We start from the raw sequence: 24,303 nt of genomic DNA, 5'->3' as shown, positions 1-24,303 counted from the left end.
GGATAAAAGGACCATTAGTTTCATGAGGGAGGGGTGGCAAGAGGAGGAGGAGTAGGAGGAGGGAGGAGGAGTCATAATAATAGCATTTTCTAGTTGTCAGGCACTATGTTAAATACAGTTCGTGTATAATCTAATACTCATCTTTTTTTTAGCCTTCATTTTCACAAAAGAACTAAATGATTGTTTAAAATTATATATTTCATGAATGGGAAAACCAGGATCCAAAGTTATCATGGAAATTTGGTAATTTTCCAGTGTCCCAAAGTCACAGGACACCATGATTCTACAGAGGCTTTCTAAGGAGCAACTAATCTATCCTGATAATAAAATATGTTTTGCTTGTTGTTTAATATCCAGAGAATTTGGAATGCCAATAAAATTGAAATCAATAAGTTGCAATGATACAATGCTGTAATGAAATCCTTGTACTTTCATTTGTTCAAAAATCATCATATTTTTTAACATTAAATATCTAAAATAAACTATACCAGATTTTAGAGATATTGAGTCAATTAAGATTTTAAAATGTTCTTTTTTAAATTTATTTTCACTGCATTTCAATTTAGAAAGACTGTTTTCAAAAAGTAAACAGTCAAGGGGCGCCTGGGTGGCTCAGTTGGTTAAGTGTTCAACTTCAGCTCAGGTCCTGATCTCACAGTTCGTAGGTTCATGCCCCATGTCAGGGTCTGTGCTGACAGCTCAGAGCCTGGAGCCTGCTTCAGATTCTGTGTCTCCCTTTCTCTCTGTCCCTCTCCCACTCATGCTCTGTTTCTCTCTGTCTCAAAAATAAATAAACATTAAAAAAAAAAGTAAAAAGTCAAAAAGCCCCAAGTGAACTATGACTGATCCTCTTGACTCTGTGAGGAAATGAATAGAGTGACACTAAGATGGTAAGAGATGGATAAAGGAACCAGTGAAGATGAAGGAAAAGCAAGAGTTTCATTTTTAACGTGTTAAAATAAGATATTATAGATACTCAGGCTGAGAAGCAAAATAGCTAATGATGAGTGTAATGATGATGATCCAAGTGGGACTTACTTGTAGGCATAATCATGTAGGCAATATTAAAAGTCACAGGTTTGAATGAAATTATATAAAGAGAAAATGTGCTAAAAAACTATTTAAGATTGAGTCTTGACATAGTTTGATATTTGACAGTCAAGAGATAAAGAAGGATCCAGCACAGTAGATTGAGAAGCAATGATCATGGAGATTTTACTTCTTAGGATTCAAGAACAATCTTTTAAGTGATTTTGAAAAGTAAACCCTGATAGTAATGGAAAATAATCATTGGATATAACAATATGAATATTAGGAGCAGTTTTAAGGGAGTTTTTGACTTGGAATTCATACTTGAATGGTTAAAGAAAAGATGACATAGGAGATTTTAGGGCAACATGGAGGAATAAGATAATGAAAAAATAATACTGCCATTCAAAATTCAAAGAAATTATGGATTAAAGAGAGAAAAAGTTAACATATATCTAAAATCAAATACAAATAAAAACAAAACAAACAAATAACAATGAAACAAGGATAGGCAAATTTGAAAAGAATCCAACAGAAATTTTATGTATCATAAATATAGTAACAGACATATAAAAACTCAATAGAGGAGTGCCTGAGTGGCTCAGTCAATTAAATGTCCAGCTCTTGGTATCAGCTCAGGTCATGATCTCACAGTTCGTGAGTTTGAGTCCCGTATCAAGCTCTGTGGTGACTGTGTGGAACATGCTTGGTATTCTCTTTCCTTCTCTCTCTGCCCCTCTCCCACTCATGTTCGCTCAAGCACACACATTCTCTCTCTCAAAAGCAAGCAAGCAAACAAACAAACAAGCAAACCAAAAACAACTCTTAAAAACTCAATATAAAGATTACATAATAAACTAGATTCAGCCAAATAAAATTTAGTGAACTACAAGAGATCTGAAGAAGTCCATCAGAATTCAGCATAGAGAACTAAAGCACAGGAAATACAAAGATAAATCAAGAAACTTAGGCAACAAAACAAAAAATTTCAACCTAGTATAAAAGGAGAGTGTAAAGAATAGACTAGAGGGAAGTGTCAAGAAACAATATTTAAAGAAATAACGGCTCAAGGTTTTCCAGGATTAAAGAAGACAAAGGTGCTCATATTGAGGAAAATATCAAGTGTTGAAGAAAAAAAGGACACAAATCTATATGTAAACAAAAACCAAGAAAACTGACTACCCTTTTAACTCTCACAAAGAACCACCAGAGAACATTCTTCAGCAAGAAGAAAATGGGACCTTGAAAGAAGAAAAAAATGTTAATTATAAACAAACAAAAAAACATATTGGTAGCTCTAATAAATATAAACTGTTCACGTGACTAAGTTCAAGGTGGGACCAAAATGTAAAATAAAAATAACATGGAATATGACAAAATGATGTTTAGAAAAAAAAACTTGAATGTTGTAATTTTTTTGTGCTGTTCTGGGGAAAATAGTAATATTATTTAACTATAGACATTTTAGAGAAACAAAATGTAGGCATATTAAAAATGAAAGAGTAAATATAAAAATATAAAAAGGAAAAAATCAAATCACATAATCAAGAAAATAAACAAAATAAGAGAGTAAAAGTAAGTTCACATATATTAATAATTATAATAAATGTATACAAATTAAAATCAGCTATTAAAAGGCTCATATTTTATCTTTAAAAAAGTAAAACGGTACATGATGCTTATCAGAGAAATAAATCAAATGAAACCATAAAAAAAGGAAGGATCTTAGGGATGATAAGAGAATCATTTTATAAAAATGATCAATATAATATAGAGCAAAATGTTTTAATTGTGGTAAACAAGGCAATTTTACATAAATCTTTAAGGAAGTTTTCATGAACAAGATATGAGTCATACATTTACATGCATCTAACAATTGAGCCTCAACAAAATATAAAGTAAAATGGCATCTGAAAGTAGAAAATCCATACATGATATATTTTTAATTGAAAATTAAAATTTCATAAGAATGCTGGGAGATTTTTAACATATGAGTCATAAATTTACATACACCTGACAATTGAGTTTCAACAAAACTTAAAGTAAAATGGTATCTTAAAGTAGAAAATCCATAAAGGATTTCTTCATAATTGAAAATTAAAAATCTATTAGAATGCTGGGAGATTTTAATATCTTTCAAAATATGAAATATGAGAGGGACAAAAATCAAGTTTTTATATGCTTTGCACAATCATAGTTACAGCAATCTTTATCTAACAAAGACAACTGGATGTCCCAAACAAGAACATACATTTTTTCTCAGCTCCCAGAGGACATTTAAACAATGATCATGCACAAGGTCACAAACAAGTCCTACCAAATCTCCAAAACTGGCATCATACAGATATGTTTACTGACAATATTATAATCAAAGTATAAATTGGAAATTCAAAGAGAGCCCTCAAATTTTTCATGTATATTTCATACAACTGGTGCTAAAAGCAATTTTAAATAAATTTAAATTTATAAAATAAAACTATAAGAAAAGTAAAACAGCAAGTGATAGAGAGACGGAATGTCAAACATTTAAAAAAACTGGCAATTTTGGACCATGTTTATATAGAGATAAAAATACGTCTATAAAAGGGGGAAACAAAGAAATAATTGTAAAGATAAAGTTATGAAGAGAGTGAAAGAATAATAATTTATTGTACAATCTAAAATATTAAAATGTCTTAGGAGCTGATTACTATGATTCTATGATTACTGGAGGAGAGACAGTTAACAGTTCTTGGAGATGCCCATACATTTAGAGATGTAGTAGTAGGAATAGGAGATTTCCTCTCTGAAGGCTTCTATTGTATCACTAAAGAATGAATCAAGGACATAAGAAGAGAGTTTGTGGAAGAGCGGGAAGTGGGAATATGAGGATATTTGAGGAAAAGGTATAAAAGTAATCTAAGTAAATAGAAAAGTGAACACACTAGACAAATATAGTTTAAATGCCCAGTAATAGTGAGTAGTTATTTGTACTTGGGAGTCATAAATTTAAAGTTAACTTGAAGAAACAGGGAAAAAAATCCCAGGGTTTCAGTTTAAGATGGAAACATAGGAAGACTCTGAACTTACCTCCTCCATAGACACACCAAATTTAACCTATCACTATAACACTTCTACTGAAGAAGAACTGAGCACTGACTAAACAGCTACTAAACAACCAAAGACAGAGAGAACAGCAAGACAATATCAGGAGAGATGGAGACATGTCATGGTTTAAAAGGATAACTATAGCCAATTTGACAATAAATTATATTAAAAATATTTAAAAATAAGAAAACGAAAGAGAAAGGAAGAGAAGAGAAGAGAAAAGAAAAATGCCTGGTAGGCTTCACCTGGGGTGGGGGGAAGGGGAATATGTTCAGGTACAAGTTACAAACTAACCAATTGTGGCTTAAGCAAAGAAATACCTTATTTTTCCACATTAAAATAAAAAGAGTAACTAGCATATACAGCCACAGCTCCAGCTGGCCAGCAACAGCCACCACCACGCACGTGCAGTCTGCACAGGGCTGACCATAGATAAGACAACTCAAGTTTAGGATAGGTAGCCTTTTTACCTAATCCATAGAAACAAACACAGAAAGTCAAAGAACATGGTGGAGACAGAGGAATATGCTTCAAAAGAAGGAACAAGGAAAAAACCTCAGTAAAAGAATTAAATAAAACAGAAAGAAACAATATGCCTGATAAAGAATGGAAAATAATGATCATAAAGATACTCACTGGGCTGAGTATCTTCAATAAAGAGATAGAAAACATTAACAAGAACCAATCAGGACTAAAAATACAATAACTGAAATAAAAACACACTAGAGGGGATCAACAGCAGATTAAAGGATGCAGAATGAAACTATCAGTGATCTGGAAGGCAAGAAAATGGAAAGTACACAAGCTGAACAGCAAAAAGAGAAAAGAATTTTTTTCTAAATGAAAGCAGATTAAGAGATCTCTTGGACAACATCAAGTAACAAACATTCACATTACATGGGTCCCAGAAGAAGATGAGAGAGAGAAGGGTGTAGAAAACTTATTTGAAGAAATAATAACTGAAAACTTCCTTAATCTAAGAAAAGAAATAGACATTCAAGTCCAGAAGTATAGAGAGTTCCAAACAAGATGAATTCAAGGAGGTCCACACAACAGCACATAATCATTTAAATGTCAAAAGTTAAAGAGAGAATCCTAAAAGCAACAAGAGAGAAACAAAAAGTTACTTACAAGAGAAAAGCTTATATAGTTATCAGCTGATTTTTCAGCAGAAACTGTGCAAGCCAGAAGGGAGTGGTATGATATATTCAAAGTGCTAGAAGGGAGAAAAAGAACTGCCCCCAAGAATACTGTACCCTTCATGGTTATCATTCATATATGAAGGAAAAATAAAAAATTTCCCAGACAACTAAAAGATAAAGGAGTTTATCACCACAAAACAATCTTTACAAGATATGTTAAAGAGCTTTCTTTAAATGGAAAATAATTGACCATAATTAGACATAAGAAAATATGAGTAAAAATATGTAAAATGACAACATATACATAAAATGGAGAAGGGAGTAAAAAGGAAACAAAAAAAGGGTAGAAAACACATTCATTTAGAATGTGTTTGAAATTAAATGATCATCAAATGAGTATGAACTGCTACTTACTTAGAATGTTATATATGAACCTCATGGTAACCCCAACCACCAAGCCTATAATAGATACACAAAAAATAAAGAAAAGAAAGCCAGACAAAACACTATAGATATTCAGTGATCACAAAGACAGAGAACAAGAAAAAGAAAAAAGAACTACAAAAACGACCAGAAAATAAATTTTAAAAATGGCAATAAGTCCATACCTATCAGTGATTACTTTAAATGTAAATGGTCTAAATGCTCTAATCAAAAATAGATATAAACACAAGACCATCTATATGTCACCTACAGGAGACTCACCTCAGACCTAAAGATTCATACAGACTGAAAATGAAGGGATGGAAAAACATTCATGATCCAAGCAGAGGGAAAAAAGTCCAGGGTATCAATACCTGTAGCCGACAAAATAGACTTTAAAGCAAAGACTATAACATGAGACACAGAAAGACATTATAGAAAGATAAAGGGATAAATCCAATAAGAGAATATGACAGTTGTAAATATGTACCCAACACTGAAGCACCTAAATACATAAAGCATAGATTAACAGATATAAAGAGAGAAATAGGTGGTAATACAATAATAGTTGGGACCCTACAGTACCCTTTTAATACTTTAAAGTATCAATACTCCACTTACATCAATGGATAGATTATCCAGACAGAAAATCAATAAGAAAACAATGTCTTTGAATGATACATTTGGCCAGATGGACATAACAGATATATACAGAATATTCCATTCAAAAACAACAGAATATGCATTCTTTTCAAGTGCATATGGAACGTTCTTTAAAATAGATCACACATTAGGCCATAAAACCTCAATACTATACCACGCAACTTTCTCAACCACAATGGCATGAAACTAGAAATAAATCACATGAAAAAATCTGGAAAAAAGAAAAACATGTGATTAAACAAAATGATACTAAACAATCAACGAATCAATGAAGCAATAAAGGAGGAATCAAAAAATACATGGAAACATATGAAAATGAAAACACAGTGGTCCAAAATCTTCGCTCATGATCAAAACTCTCAGCAAAAATCAAATACGGAACCATATATGGAAATCATACACAAAAAACCCATAGCTAACATCATTCTCCATAGTGAAAATCTGAGACAATCTACTGAATGGGAGAACGTATTTGCAAATGATATATCCAATAAGGGGGTATCCAAAATATATAAAGATGATATATAATATCATCAAAAAACTCCAAACAATCTGACTAAAAATGGGCAGAAGACATGAATAGATATCTCTAGAAAGAAGACATACAGGTGGCAAACAGATACATGAAAAGCTTCTCAACTTCACTAATCATTAGGGAAATGCAAATCAAATGGATAAGGAAAATGTGGTATATATATGCAGTGAGATATTACACAGCCATAAAAAAGAATGAGATCATGCCATTTGAGACAACATAGATTGACCTGGAGAGGATTATGCTAAGTGAAATAATTCAGACTGAGAAAGCCAATATAATTCCATTTATAAATGGAATCTAAAAAAAAAAAAAAAGAGTAAACATAGAAAAAGCAGAATCAGAACTATAAATACAGAGAACAAAATGATGGTTGCCAGAAGGGAAGAAGATGAGGGGTTAGGCAAAATGGTAAATAACAGAAGAAGATTATAGACCCGATAAGTGAAGACAGACAAGGTGATAAGATCGCCATTGAGATTTTAACTGATTAGATGTCTGAGTCAGAGAGAGAAAATGTTGTATTGGATTTACTTAAGACCTAGAAAGACAAACAAGCTTTCAGAAAAGCATGCTTGGAAATGAGATTTTTGTGATACATTTACAGTTGATGACAAGGAGTTCTTGAGCAAGTAACTGAGCAGATATAGGGTATTCAAGAAAATGTGGTCAAGGAAGTAATTGGTCAGACTGTTGCAGGGGCCATGTATGTAGAGAAAGAGTGATTCAGGAATCGTAGTCTTCAAAGAATGAGAGAGAGTGACTAGGATGTTCTGAGCAGTGAAATCTATTCAGAGCAGTGAATCTGCTTTAGGATTTCAATGGGATGCTGGAGTATTTTGAGTTTAAAAAGATCTCATTTGATCCATGATCCTTAACTTAATTCTGGAAGTCAGGTTTTTCCTTGACGGCCTTTAAACTGAAGCTGATTTAGACCATACTTCCTTATCAAACAACTTGGATCCATAGCCTGAGATACTTAATGGTACAAAGTGCAGGGTAAGATACCTAGGGACAGAAAATGCAGACTGGACTTAATCTTCCCCATACCTTTATGTTTTATGAGTTCTTTGGCTTTTTGATGTTTTCATTTTGATTTTATGACCATTTTGACATAAAGAATGTGTTATATTTATTTCTGTTATTGATAGAACTTTCAAACCAGCAGGTTTTCTGTTATTACTTAGACTTTCATTTCTAGAGAGTTATGTTTGTTCCTCAATCTGAGCTCATTACCCATCCCATCTCTCATATACCCTCACTATCACTCTCCATATACATGGTCAGCCAATTCCCTTATAATCCCAACACTTCCTTTATCTTCTTCGCTTAAATTGTGAGCCTGAATATCATCCACAATTACCACTTTCCCTCTAGATCTCTTACCCTACACATGACTCAAGGTCAACAGATGGAGTAGGTATCTTCCTTGGTACAAATTCCTTAAACCCCTTTCTCTCTAATATATTTAAAACTTCAGACTGCTGTAAGGATAACACTGATTGGCTTCATGTTCCTTCACCTCTAACTTGGCACCTACAGCTTTCACTGCATTATATACATGAGAAACAAGTTATAATTTGATTTGTCTTCTATTAAGGCTATATACAATGTAATCCATTTCTGAACTAGAATATCCATACTTTATGTAATTAATTGCAATAAAGACACATACCTCTCTATTTGAAAAATCAATATAATAATATTTGAATTAATACAACAGGTTAATTAGAAGTAAGAATAGGACCTGAGGTAAGTCTGAAGTCTCTTCTTTCTAATTAAAACCCTAGAACTACTAGAATTGTCTTTGATTCTGTACAGCCTTCTAATTTTGTTCAACAATCAATGAGGCTAAATTCCTAGCTTAAATGTGTGAGATGGAAGTAAATATTCCAAAGGAAATATGTATTGGTATTCTGATNCATGGAGGAGGGCACTCGTGGGGATGAGCACTGGGTGTTATGTGGAAACTAATTAGACAATAAATTATTTGTTAAAAAAAAAAGAAAACAAAATGACAAAAATAAAAATGATTATCTAGGGGAAAAAAAAAGAAATATGCATTGGTATTCTAATAGAGTTGATTTATAGTGTTCACCTGACTTCACCAGGCAGGCATAGCATAGCCACTCTGGCTACCTGCCTCTCAAAACAGCAGGAAACATCCACAGAACAATACGGACACCCAACTCACCTTGCCATCCCTCTAAGGGAATGCCAACAAGAGCTACTAGAAGGCCTGATGGAATTTCCATTCAAGTCAGACTACTTTCTGGAAAACTAAAGGTAGAGGACAATCTGATAGGGATACCCTGCTCATTTTGTTGCTATGTTTTTTTTTTTTAATACAGTTATTGGTTTTGTGTTTAAATTACATTGAATTTTCTATTAATATTTTTCAGCAATTACTGTCAATATTTAAAATTTTTGTTTTGCCTTACAAAATGGACTTAGTAGAAAGCTTTCATAGTTCCTTAAAATGTTTCATTAGCAGATCACTTTAAAAAGCAGTTTTAAATAAATATCTATTTCCAATAGAAAAATCAGTCAGAAATAAAGCCATCACAACCCTAGTAATATAACATAGAAATACAAGTCAATTCATGTAAATTTTTAGAACCATAAATAACTATTGTATGCTGTGTATTTGCTTCTGTGCTTCTTGATTGCTAGGTAGATAACACTGAATTTTACACTCATGATTTCTGCTTAGAAGTCTAAAATGTACAATTTACCTAAAACTGTGTTTACGTAAATAGCTAAATGCATTTTTAACTAGTAATGCAATTTGAATACATATCCCTGAAGGCATCAAACAATTAGCAAGTCTAATTCTAAATAATTCAAATCTCCGCCTGTTATGTATGCACTGTATAATGCATTTATTATGACAGCTTTGTCTGATGGTTTATTTGAATGGGAACTGTGTCACAATGCCATGTCCTTGAGTAAAGTCTTTGTGCCCTTTCAGTCACTGCTACCTCCTAAACTTTTGACATTGCTTGGAAGGTATATGAAATAAAACAGTTTCCAAAACAATTGACATATGTGACTAAAAATTTCACTTATGGGTTCAGTCATCATAACAAAATATCATTTCCTTAATAGTTATTAAACATTTATAGCAAAGAAGAGATAAAATAATGGAAGCATTTCATGAGACTTGGGGATGTTGATTTGAAATAGCGTGGGGATAGTTCTTTGGTATGGACAAAGATGAAAAAACAAAAACAGGTTAACCACTTTGATATTAGACACCTGGACCTCATATTCATCATCTTGCTTTTTTGAATTATTATGTATACTTAATGTACATCTTGCTTGCTAAATAAAAAAAATTAATTTGGCTATTTATATCTTTAACAATTTTATTATTTGGGATATTAAATGCTGTGTCTTTTTTAGCTATGTTATTGCTTACCAAAAATAAAATGCCTAACTCACAAAATAATTTATTTCTGTTTAGCTTCCATTTAATTTTCTTTGGGTATATAAAGCTATAAGCTACTTAATAGATTTTTAGCATAAATATCCTATATCATATGGGTTCATAGTGCTTAAATGGCTCCATAATTCTGCTAAAAATAAAATTTTACTTGGTACCTAGAACTAATTTGTAATATATTGGCTCAATAAAGTCAATTAAATGGAAATTCTTTACTAAGATGAATATGTTAAAATATAATTGTAGTTGAGCCCATCACTAACATTCCAGGTGTCATTCACAATGACACCAGCACAATTTTAGTTGGAGCAAATAACATTCCTTTAGAAGAAATAATTTTTAGTGAGCATTTTTCTTCTGTCTAAAAGAATAATAACAGCATGATAGTATCAGAATTTTGACGATGCTGTCATTTTGAAGTTAGAAGTAGGTAATATATCAGATTAATTTTTTAGCTAATTGGGAAAGAAGAGGGATATGGAATTAAGATTCACATTCTACTGGGAATTTAGAGGCAAATTGAAATGTTAGCAATAATTAAATCATAGAGTTTGAAAGGACTTGAGAGGTCATCTATCAGTCAAATAGCTTTCATCTAGAAAGAACAAACTTAAATCATTCTTCCCTGAGTACTATCTGTACCGTTTTAAAGACGACCTCAATTAGCTTAGCAACTGAAAGCATTGTTTAACAGTCTTCCTAATTGGTGACATCATCCTGATACCTGAATGCCTCAAGCTGTGAATAAACACTTCTGCTATGTCATCAGTTTATATGAAGAAGGATATATTTGAAACCCTTCAATGAGCAATTGAAAATCTGTCAAATCAAGTTCGCTCTGTTCTAACCTGAAGAAAGCCTATTTTTCTTTGACGGCTTTTTTATTCTTGGATTTCCTTTCAAGCATATTCATTAATATTTACAAATCTATATCCTGCTTACTCTTGTGAAGCTCATATTAGACAAGACGCTTTTAAAAAATGTGTCTAAGTGGAGTAAGTGTTGTAGAATTCCTCATCATTCCTCCCACTGTATATTGGCACATGTATGTTTTAAACTTCTGCAACCCAAACTATACATATCTTTTTCCACTGCCATAATTAATTCCTAACCTTGTTCTCTTTACCCTGTTAACTTATCATTCCCCCCGGGACTTTGTTTCACTAAATTTAACTTGTATATATGAAGTATTAAAATAATTTATCAGGAGAACTGAACTCACCCTAGGAGTGAAGGTGGCATCATTGACTGAATGCATATGACCATAAAGTGACTGCTCACAGTTACCCTAGGAAGACAAAGCAGAAATATAAGAAAAAGGTAATTTCTCCAAATATGTAACAGAAATAAAAAGATAATTAATTTCATTTGGTTTAAAGCATTGCTTTAGTCCAATAATAAAATTAATACATTCTCATGATAGAAAATGTTAGCTTTTGCTATCAGCTACCATTCAGAATCAGACAAGGCTGTGTTGGTGAGTATGTTATCCACTCTGGTCTATGTACTGTAATTCTGGTATCCTTACTTTTTCACTATTGAGCTGGCAGTGAAGTCACACTATGTGACTCCATCTTGCAATTAGCATGGTTTTCAAGCCATAGGGACAACCTTTATAGAGGGTTCCTGTTTTTACACCATTTCCATCACTGCTAGGTACATAAGGTTCTTTTGTTTGTTCGTTATAGAATACAAGCTCATATTTTAATTCCTGAGTTTTCAAAGTTTGGCATTAATATCATTATATGTCTAAAAATATTATTAAACAGGTAAAGTAGTCTTTTTAACACAAAATAATCATTTGTTTTACGAACACTATACTTCACATCTATCCATTCAGGTCATCTTTTCCAAATAATAACTGAAATTATTAACTACAAAAATTCCCAGACTTTAGTTTAAATTATTTCAAGAAAATTGGGCTCATAACACATTACACAGGGTATTTTAATGTGGGATTTTCCATTGTGACACTAGTATTCAAAGGACATTCATAATTACCTTATGGAAATAACACAAATGTGGTAGAAGAACCAGTTAGTTATATGTGGAATATTGTTTGTATTGTCTTCTAATGGGCTAAAATTCAGACGTAATTCAACAATGAATTCATTCAACAAATATTTTTGAACAGTTAATCTACGTCAGGCACAAAGAACCTTGAACATAACATGTAACATAAAACAAAGAACCTTTTCTTCATTGACCTTCCATTGTAAGGGGACAGGGTGGGAATAGATATTTTTAAAAGGTATAAAATATGTTTGTGAAGATCATAAATAGACAAGACAGCCAATGTGGCTGGAGAGAACTCAATCAGGAGAGAAGGCTTACTAAAAGGCTTCATCTACTCTCAATCACTATCTGGTATTTACTTAGTCATAAACCCATTTACTGCTGGTTGAAAGACAACAGAAAAGATTACAAAATGGGATATGAAAGATAGAGTACCATCATCATGTCTCCTCATTGTTATAGGACATCCATGGAATAGTTTGGAACTAAGCTCTGTTTAGTCCTATTATTATTGAGTTCACCTAGTTGAATTTCAAATATTTATTTACAGGATTAATGCTTGCTGTTAATCCCTTTTCACAGACTGCAAAATTTCCCCACATGAATTTAAATTTCACAAAAAAATGTTGAAACATCTTGATACTCTTTCCAGATCCCCCTTGTCCATGTTATTCTAGTTCAACTATTTTGAGACAATTACAACTTTAAATCAACTATGCTGAGAACTTTGAATTCTCTAAATTCCCAAAGTAGAAATAAATTACTTACAAAGCCAAAAAGGCAAAGTAAAAGATGTTATAATTAGCTTACATATATTGTTTTAGGAACTTTTATAATTAATTTTCTTTGAGAGCTAATGTCATCTATAGTTGTATAATATTATACCTGCATAGTGAGTGCTAATATATATATGTATACATATATATATGTTAGCAAAATATTTTTTACATTAATAAAAGTTTTACATTTGGTGCTCTTCTAAAGTGAGAATTTCTAAACTCTTTGATTAATTGTTAAGAAAAATGGAGTTTTCTGATTCAAATCCTGAATGCCAAGTTTTAATTCAAAGTAGAATCTCTAAGGCACTCTTGAAAAGCCCTGGAAATATGGGGTTATAATGGAAATGCTGACAGACCACATTTGTGCTGCTGTAACAAAACCTGACTTGAAGATAAATGTTTCATGAATTAAGAAAAGTTAAAAAAAAAAAAAAGCTTTTTCTATCCAGCTTTGTTCCCAAGATAAAAGTGAATCAACTCTTTTTGTGGCATAGGGAATATGTGGGTTACTAATATTCTAGTCTGCAAACAGCCTTAATCAAAAGTAATACCCAAATCGGGATGTTAAAATTTGGAATATCTTCTTTGACGAATTCTTGTCAGAATTGTTTTTTTTCCAAAGAAGTGGGCAAAAAAACACATAAGAGTGAGTGAAGAGTCTTACAAGAAAAAAGACCAAAAAAAAAAAAAAAAGCACACATGTGACTCAACATGTCATTGCACCAGTATTCAGTGCTTCTCTCAGAGAAGCTGTGTGCAGTGATGATTACAAACACTGGCCCTGGGGATAGAAATGTCTGGCACTTAATTCTTGGATCTGCTACCTAATAGCTGTGTGATCTTAAACAAATCGCTTCACTTCACTGTGCTCCAATTGCCTCATTTAATTATCAAAACAAACCGATAGGTTAAATACCATTACCGTGTCCAATGAGGTAATGATATTTAACCTATCGGTTTGTTTTGAGAATTACATTGGAAAATGCATGTGAAATGTTGGTGAAGTGCCTAACACAAAGCGAGAGCCTGACAAATACTAGCCCTTAACCTGCAACATAAACCACTGAAATGCTGACAACTTCCAAATAATCTCTGCCTTTAGTTCTCCTGCCTCCTTAAAGATCCCCTTAAAGAGTAGTAGAGGCATTGGTGCTGTCTTTTCTCTTTTTCTGTCAGATTCACTCCCCATGTGGCACTGTCCTACTCTGTGCCCTGCTCTCTATCAACAAAATCACCTGGGGCACTCAGGCCCTCTGGTGTCTGGTTGGATTCAGCCAGAGGGAAGAGCCAGCAGGATATGAGAGAACAGGAAGATAAAGAGAACAGATAAATTATCACTTTACCTCTCTTCCTGTCTGGCTGTGATTTTGTCACTGGTCCTGTTTTCTACCTGATTCCACTACTCCTGTTATATGGGTCCTCTCCCACGACCACAGCTCCACTGTGTCCAATAATGATCTCCTTGCCCTGCCATTGTTGCTAACTATTGGGTGCGGTGTTTGGTTCCTTAACCCCATTCACATCTCTGTAAACATTCAACTTGAGTTACTTCATGCATCATCTGTTTCTTGCTAGTGATGCAGCATGTCCGACATAGTATGCAAAAGCAGACTTTTTTACTTACTATGTCTCAACTGCCTATCTTTACTCTGTCAAATCATTCCCTCTAAGGAAATGGGATCACCAGTTGCTCAAACAAAAACTTTGGGCATGGGTTGCCTGGGTGGCTCAGTTGGTTAAGCATCAGACTTTGGCTCAGGTCATGATCTCGTGGTTTGTGAGTTTGAGCCCGGAGTCAGGCTCTGTGCTGACAGCTCAGAGCCTGGAGCCTGCTTCAGATTCTGTGTCTCCTTTCTGCCCCTCCCCTGCTCGTGCTCTGTCTCTCTCTCTAAAATAAATAAACGTTAAATTCTTTTAAAACCTTAGCCAATCAAAAACCTGAGAATTAGAATACTTGCCTTTCTACCCCACTCCCATCCTTTCCCTCTTTGAGAATCTCAGCTTTTTTTTCCACTATAAAGCCCTACTTTGCCTGCCTCTGTCTCTCTCTACTATTACCACTCTGTGCAGGAAGTCATGCATCATATGCAGCCCAAAGACAGCAGGAGCATCCTTACTGGTCTCCTCACTTCTACTCTCACCCCACTTCCCATCTATTCCTCTCACAGCCAGTAGAGTGATCAATAAAACCTGGAACAGATCACACCATCCTCCTGCTAAGAGCCATCTGAATAGTTACCATCGCTCAGAATAAATTCCAAACGCTTTATACTTCACTCCAAAGTGTCCATACTGTTTGGCTCCTGTCTGCCTATCTGACCTCATCTTTTTTCCATTCTTCCTTCTCATGCACTGTGCTTCATGAATATTTTCATGTTTCTGCATCGTCAAGGCTTTCTGAGCAAACAGTATGCCACCTGGATGAAAGGATGATTGAATAGCTATCAAACCCTAAAGACAGAGATCTCTGGAGAGATTTAGATGTATCTCCCTCTGAAATATTTGTTTACATTTCAGGGGTTGCAAGCCTAGAGGCTTATCTCTTTTCTTCCTAAAGAGGATCTGTTTACATTTCCCATAAAGGTTTCTCCCTATCTCTTCTTGCAGTCCCCTTTTTCTCCCTGGAGGGGCACCAGGGCTCTGACTTTTATAATTTGGGGGTTCCTTTCCATAGTACATAACCCCACTGTACCTGTGGGGTACACCTGGTTCTCACAGCTTCTCTTCATTGGGAATTGGGAAATGGCAAACCACAAAAGCTGCTCAGTGAGTAAATAAATGGTCTGATCTCTGATCTAGAAACTTTTAGTTTCCTGTCAGGATAAATGAATAAGGAAATATAAACATAAAAACATAAAACTCTTACAATAGCCTTCCTCTTCTCCTAACAGGCCTTCCTGCCTTCATACATCCTGTTTCCTCTACCTTGAAAGTTTTCATGTAGCTAAATACATGCCCTGGTCCTTCTTCCTATTCTCCTCTTAACTCTAACACAAACTTTTCAGTGATATCTGACATCTGATATTCTTGCCTCCTCTCCTGTATCCTCTCATACAGTAGCAGAAACTTTTATAAAACCCCTTTACTTTTTCCCTTGGGCACTCAGCCAGACTTGAGGTCAGGTGTGACCATGTGACTGAGTATGTCCAGTGAGACATGGGTAATCATGAAATAAGTTGCATGTAGTCCTGGCCTTCAAAATATCTCACAAAGGGGAGCTTGGGTGGCTCAGTCGGTTAAGCATCTGACTTCAGCTCAGGTCATCGTCTCACAGTTTGTGGGTTCAAGCCCTGCTTTGGGCTCTGTGCTGACAGCTCAGAGCCTGGAGCCTGCTTCAGATTCTGTCTGTTTGTCTATCTCTCTCGCTCTCTCTGCCCTTCCCCTGCTCATGCTCTGTCTCTCTCTGTTTCTTAATAATAAAAAAATGTTAAAAAAAAAATCTCACACAGTCCTCTAAGCTCTTTATTTTTGCCTGTTTGCAGACTGTACACAGAGGTTTTCTGGAAATGATTAACTATAACTAAAATCACTTAAGAATTTGTTTCCTTATTTATTGTTAGTTTCCTCCTAATAGAATATAGCTCCACAAGAGAAACTTGTTTGAAACTTATTTGTCTTGTCCACCACTCTTATTACCCTCAAGGCCCAAGATCACTGTGGTAGGATTTGATAAAAAGGTTGTTAAGTAAAAAAGTAAACAGTAACATGGAGATCACAACTGAAATTTGGAGAGAAAACAATCTCCTCTCACCAGATATCTTATTTTTGGATAAGTATCTTGGTCTTCGTCCCAAAATATGTGTTTATTTTGATTAATCATGACACGTAATGTGCACAGTCTTATTCCTCTCAACTCCTTTGCCATAACTTGGTTTTAAGCCTGTAGTGTATTTACCTTTGACTCTGCCATTGTGTCTAAGCAGCTACACGGAGACAGCTGATGACTCCAGGTGAAGGAGGAAACTGTACATATATTCAATGTTCATTATGTAACTAAGGCATCTTGTGCTAAATGTTTTACTTTTATTATTACATTTAATCCTCACATTAACTCAAGGGCATGGGTCTCAACTCAACCAGGGATGAGAAAACAGAAACACTAATCCATCATGGCAGAGATAGAGAGTGTCAAAGGCAAGACAGTAACTCCTTTTGTTGTAATTACAAACTCATCTAACCAGTAATGTGAAAGAATTTGAAGGGAGAAGGTAGAAACAAACATGCCATTTTAATGCCATTTTCAATGCCAATTTTTTCCAATATTCTTCCTTTCTGGTAGATGTGCACATTCTGGTCCCCCTATGGTTGTGTGGGGCCACATAATGAGTTCTGACTGAAGAGTTGTGAGTGAAAATGACATGTAATACCCCTTTCCTGCTCTTTTCAATTTGACTTGTATAGCACTTAACTAGAAGTGCAATATCCTCCAGGGATATTTTTTTCCCTCTGGAAGAAACCAGAGCATGCAAGATGCCTGCTAGATCATTCTGGATCCTAGGTGAGTCAGTGAGCAGAATCTTCTTTCCAACCTATGGAGGAAATATACCCAGAGCAAGATATAATTGTTACTGTGGTTTGGAGGTTGTGTGTACCATAATACAACTTAGTCTCACCTAGCTGACATAAACCCTATGCAGGAAGATTAGTTTTATGAAAGGCTTTTCTACTATTAAAAGTACATGTGAAAAGTTGAAAAAATATCAAAATAATACTTATTAGAAGCCTAACACTCAAGACAAAAGAAAAGCTTAAAAACTTAAAAATCATAAAATAATCAAAATATAAAATCACAAATATTCATGAACTAAGTAACCAACTAAGTAACTCTATAACTAAAATCATTATAGAGTAACTACTCACTACCTTATTTTCTCTTCATAAGAACTTATTTATTTGACCAATGGATTCAATATTCTTTTATTTAAAAAAAAAAACAGACTTGAACATCTAAAATAAGCCTCCCCAACTCAGATTTTTTGCCTTTGTTTTTAAAAAGGCTATCTTTTAAAATATGTTTTTGATGTGTTAAAGTGTCTTTAGTGGCATGTAACATATAACTTACACATAGTAAAATGCACAAATCTTAAGGGCTTAACTCAATGAATTGTTATCATAACAGAATTTTTATCTATGTATGGATCTGTGTAACTGGAATTTAGATTTAGATATAGATCATTTCTATTATTTCAGAACGTTCCCACATGCACTTCTTAGTAAAAGCATCCCCACATTTTTTATTAACTTTATTTTATTACAGAAAAAAATTATAGGAATATAGTTGAAAAATTAAATAGTATAGAAGACTATCCAATGAAAAGTTAGTCTCCTATCCCAGGCCATCCCTAGATGCAACCACTGTAACAGTGTCTTTTGCATATTTCCTGGGATATTTTGTACACATACATTCGCTCTTATTTACTGTGTCATGTCATCTACCTTAGTTCTTGCATAAAATGAAATCATACTATTGAGCATTTTGTTAAGAGAGGTTGTATACTGTAGTGTTAAAAAATGTGATACCAGATTAACATTGCAGGTTTTAAAATTCAACTCATTGGAAAGTTATGGTCATATCTCTCATTTACATAAACACCACACTAAATACCACTAATATTTTATATACAGTAACTCTTTTAATCTGTACTGTATGAAACTCATAATACTTTAAATTCCCATTTACAGATGATGAAATTTGTATAAAGATTAGCAAAGTGCCTAAACAAATAACCTACACAGTTGTAGATTAATTTGTAGTCTTTTCTGTTTCTGTTCTACTTATTTTTTGTTGGCCACTGAGATTAAAAAATAAAATCACCACTTTTCTAGGAAAAGACCCATTGTCATGGTAACAAACACCAGAACTAGTTTTAAACTTGTCCAATCAATTAGTAACAGTTCCATAGCCCTGCTTACAAGTAAACAAGCAGAACTGGTTTTAAAACTGTCTAATTAATCAATGACAACTAAATTCTGTGAACATTTCTTGAAAAGCTAAACAGCATTAGACTCATGATTTGAAATTCAGCCAACTTGCAAAGATTCACTATAGTGTACATGTTCCTAAAACTCATATTAACCTTCTTCCACCTTGATAACAGACAAAAAGTAAGTCTCAATAACCAACAAAACTATTTTTCTAAGACTGACCTAACCCACTTCTGCCTCTGTAACCAACACTATGCAAAGTAAATTGTCCACAAAAAATGCATATAAAATCAGCAATTGGATTGGCTTAAATAGGATTACTCTTCTTCACTGAAGTATATAATGAATTCAGTTTTTTGGCTTTAACACCACAGAAAGGTCTAAGGGTGTTTTGGTTTGCTAGGACTGCCATAAGAAAGTACTGCAGACTAGTAGCTTAAACAACAAAAATGTATTCTCTCACTGTTCTGAAGGCTACAATACAAGATCAAGGTGTTGGCAAGGTTAGTTTCTTTCTGAGGCCTTGTCTTGACTTGTAGAAAGAAGGCCATCTTTTCCCCTATATCTTCACATGATCTTACCTCTGTGTGTATTTGTGCTCTAATCTCCTCTTCTTATAAGATCAACAGTCAAACTGGATTAGGGCCCATCCCAATGACCTCATTTAACCCTTAGTTACCTCTTTAAAGACCCTATCTCTCTCCCATGGAGCGCCTGGGTGGCTCAGTCAGTTAAGCATCTGACTTTGGCTAAGGCTCATGAGTTTGAGCCTGACTTTGGCTCTGTGATAATAGCTCAGAGCCTGGAGACTGCCTCGGATTCTGTATCTCTCTCTCTCCTTCTGCCCCTCCCCTGCTCATTCTCTCCAAAATAAAAATTTAAAAAAAATTTTAGGACCCTTTTACCAATACATTTTGAAGTACTAGGATTAAGACTTCAAAATATGAATTTGAAAGGACATAATTCAATCATACCAAAGGGCCAGAGATATCTTTATTCTAGTATTCATAAAATATCTTAGGAGTGCAATAGTTATTGACGCATTAGCTGGTTGCAAGAATCAAACTGTGAGATTATTTTGTAGTCTTTATTGTACTGAATATAGAAGTTATACACATTATATTAATGCACTTTCAGCTAATATGCAACCTCAAAATGAAAAGTTGAATTTTAATGTCATGCTGGAGCATATATCTAGACAGATGAATATTATCCATGCCTTTAATGTAATGGTTAAGAGCACAAGGTCTGGAGTGACATTGCTTGAATTTGAATTTGGACTTTGTCACTTACATCCTTAGAACATGGTAAGCCTCAGTTTTTCTTCCATAAAATAGAAATAATAAGAGTATCTACTTGATGGTGTCATTGTGGGGGTTTAAGATAATTCATATAAAATGCTTGGATTGCTGCCTGAGACATAGCAAGTGCTCAATAAATGTTAATTAATTACTACATAGTAACAATATGCAGATTACAAGTTCTGTGATAGCAGGGATGCTGTTCGTTAACTTCATCACTTCATAATGATAATTGCAGAGATGAGCTGGCTCATAAGAGGTATTCGATAAATATTTTTGAATTAGTGTATACACAGACACACACACACACGCACACACACACACACACACACGGGCCATTCCTAGGAAAGTTACTAAGCAAGTAATAATAAGTTTGCCCCTCACCAACTTTTCTTTCCTTCACCACATGATCTCCACCTTTTCAAGGCAAGGCCAGGGGTACCCTCTCAGTATTTTTGATTTTACAAAAGAATCCTCATGGAGAAGAACTCTAGGAAGCAGAGCACTAATCCTGGAATTTCACACCCATTTGATAGTTGCACAGAAAAAAGTTTTAGGTACCATTATGCCTGTCTGCACCACTGTCTGTGCCACCCCATCAGCCCTGCCAGCCCCTCACATCACAAGACAGAGGCATTGTCTCTGATAGCATTATCCCTGTGTATATTCCTAGAAAATAATTATAGTAAAATAGGTAAAAATGTTTCAGAAAAATTATCTAATTAAAACTTATTGAAGTTAAGAAAATTATATTGGGCAATTGCATTCTGTGCATTTTTATTTCAAATTATGACCAAGGGAAATCACTATTAAAAAATGCAAAGCAAACCGTGTCCAAAGGTGAGCAGAATTAAAGTCTATACCAGCTGTGAGAAAAATATCCTCCTACTCATTACCAGCTAGATGTAACTATTTCCATTTGAGCTACTACCTTAGTTATCAAGTTTAAGAATTAATGTCAAAGAATTTTACAAAGATTCTTTTTTAATTGAACAGGGCCAAATATTTAACATAATGGAGTAATTTATATAACATTCATATTTTCTGCAAATCTTGTTTAAATAATTTTGTGACACTAAACCTTATAGGTTTACAAGTTGTTAAGGAAAAATATATTCCATTATTATTACTGAAACAATCTCACTGGCATATAAATTGGAGACAGAATAATCATTAACAAAGATCTTGGTTTTTGTTATTTCATATAAATAACTAACCATGTCTGTGAAAGATTGATTGCAGCTTTTAAAATGTTTGCTGAATCCATGTGTAATTAAGATGAGTTAAAAATGCAAATCAAGTCTAATTAGCTTCATTTATTAATGTTAGTTTGCCTTGCCTCTACATAATTTTTGCTGTGAATTATTTTTTTAGTACATAGTATTTTTGATTTCTTTGTTCTAGACTGAATTGTTGAAGAAACTAGCCTTTTTTTTTTTCTGGAAGGAGAAAAAGCTTTTACATGGAGCTCTGGGTGCCATTTAGAAGGGAGGGTTTTAAAAACTGTTTCCAGTAGTGTGAAAACTGATTAAATCGTTATTATATATATTTCCAACCACCTTTCTCTAGACTCTATTTAATTATTCCATTTCATCAAAGCAGCAAACCCTCTGGGAACTTCTTTTGATGAAAATGAGCTTTTGTCACAATATGTCCATCACAGTGATTAAGTAGAACACAGAGATTGGGTAGAGCAGGCGGCATCAAATGAACCAAAGTTGTCTATAGAAATACCTTTTCCTTGACAAAATATCTAAATTCCCCTGCATTCACAAAACAAACTTCTGTATGTAAAACCAACAGCCTCACATTCTTTGTAGTTCACATGGAAACCATTGAGTCGGGCATTTATAGGAAACACAGTTATTGCAACCAGCGCAGAATCGAGAACAAGACATCGTTTTGCAATACAACAATGAAAGGAATAACAAAGTGAATCAGGTATTTTTTTTTTTTAAATGATGAATATGGATGATGTCCTGAAGACAAAAGACATGACAAGGAAGAGAAAAGGGTGAATGTAGGGAGATTACTAAGTGAAAACAGTGGAACCATGGCCTGAAAATAGAAGAATGAAAGTAATAGGGACAGTCAACCTAGCAGGACCCTGGATGTCAGGAAACATGGACAAGGGAAGAAAAGTAGTAGAGAAGGATGTGAAACATCTTATAAGGAAGAGAAATTTACTAAGGGAAAAACATGGGTGAGTAGACTTCTTAGGCACTGTTAAGAGGGGACTCAGGAATAGATAGGGAAGAACTGGGTAAATCCAAGTGACAAGAGCCAAAATGGAAGGCCAAGTGGAAAGGTTTACAAAGTCCAGCTGCTGGGCAATGCAAAAGGTATCAAAGCCCAGAGTAAGGGGCAAGAGAAGACAGGAGAAAAGCCAAGAATCAGATCCAGAAATAAATAACTGAGCCAGGATGCTGAAACTAAGGGTGCAGGATAATTAAAACGGGGTCCAGAGCTTGAGAAACCTGATGCAGAACCAGAGGAAAATGATCAGAAGAGTATTTTGATAGCAGTACCACTTTCTTGAGTTCTAGCGATTTCAGGCTGAGATGATCACACTTGTCCCACCCTCTTCTTGCATCCTTTCTTTCTTTAATTCTGCACTCCTAACAATAAATAAAATGAGTGGGAGAGAAAATGCAATAAAAAATATTGAGATTTGAAGCAAATTTAAGAGGTAGGCTGAGAATACTGTAGGTCTTGTGGTAAAGAGTTTGTATTAGTTTCCTAGAACTGCCACAACAAAGTACCACACTGGGTGACTTAAAACAAAAGGAATTTATCTTCTCACAGTTCTGGAGGCTAGAAGTCTGAGACAAAAGTGTTAGCAATGTTGGCTACTTTGGAGTGCTCTGAGGAAGAATACATTCTATGTCTCTCTCTCAGTTTATGGTAATGGCTGGAAATCCTTGACATTTCTTGGCTTGCAGATGCAGTTTCAATCTCTCCCTCCACCTTCACATGGCTTTCTCTATGTGTGTTTCTGTCTTCTAATGAGGACATCAGTCAGGACACCAGTAGGGGCCACCCTACTCCAGTATGGCCTTATCCTAAATACTTACATCTGTAAAGCCCCTATTTATAATCCAGGACCATTCACAAATAACTGGGAATTAGGACTCAAACGCAATTTTGGGGGAACACAATTCAAACAACAAGTAGTCTGTTGTAAAGTGAAAGTAAATTGGAGGGTCGAAGTACTAAGCATCTTGGAGTCTTGGTGAGATCCTACTTCTGGAAGGATCCTACTTCAGAAGATGTCTTAGTTGAATTGTGGTTTTCAGAGAAGGAATGGAAAGGAAATAGTTGGTTACCCTAAATATATACATGTTCTTTTATTATTTAATTTTTATGTGCGTAAATATGTTTCCATTTATTTTATATTACTTTATGCTTTACATTGTATTTGAAAGCATTTGAGAAACTATTTCCTTATACAGTAGTTCTCAAAGTGTGATTCCAGACCCAACATCACCTACGAACTTGTTGGAAATGCACTCTAGATCTACTGTAAAAGAGCTCCGTGAGTGTGCCTAGTCACCTGTGGTTTGTTTGTTTGTTTTTCTGCAAAACTTCCTGGTGAATCTGATTTGACCACCAGATGATTCTGCTTAGAGAAACTTGCCTATGGTTAGGGAAGCAGCTGTTTAAGGTGACTGTTGGGGTATTTTGGCCTAAATAATATGTTTCTTGATGAATTTTATCAACAAAATCAACAAAGGGGATCAGCATAACACTGTTATTCTAAGTTATTTATAAAAAAATTAAAATATCTTTCCTGTGGTTAGCATTCTTTTAAAAGTTTTGTTTGTTCTTCAGGAGTTATTTGAGACATTTCTGGAACTAGGATCTCCTACTGAAGTGTTACTGGTGGTTTTAAGGCTTCAAGTCTTCAGAAAATTCTGCTGCCAATATTCGATGGCCTCCCTCACTTTTTTTTTTTTTA

The 24,303-nt window shown here is 34.3% G+C and overlaps 1 protein-coding gene across 1 annotated transcript in view; it reads right to left on the bottom strand.

The window, feature by feature from the left end:
- The window catches only part of SPAG16 (sperm associated antigen 16), a 495,050-nt gene that overhangs the window by 278,346 nt on the left and 192,401 nt on the right, over positions 1-24,303 (bottom strand). The window contains exon 6 of the mRNA XM_077748565.1: positions 11,547-11,612. Coding sequence (XP_077604691.1) covers positions 11,547-11,612 — 66 coding nt within the window. The remainder of the gene's footprint in view (positions 1-11,546; positions 11,613-24,303) is intronic.

This window comes from Crocuta crocuta, unplaced genomic scaffold (genome assembly GCF_008692635.1).
Source record: "Crocuta crocuta isolate KB4526 unplaced genomic scaffold, BGI_CrCroc_1.0 scaffold229, whole genome shotgun sequence".
In the NCBI taxonomy this organism is placed as follows: Eukaryota; Metazoa; Chordata; class Mammalia; order Carnivora; family Hyaenidae; genus Crocuta; species Crocuta crocuta.
This window is presented reverse-complemented; position numbering and strand designations above follow the sequence as displayed.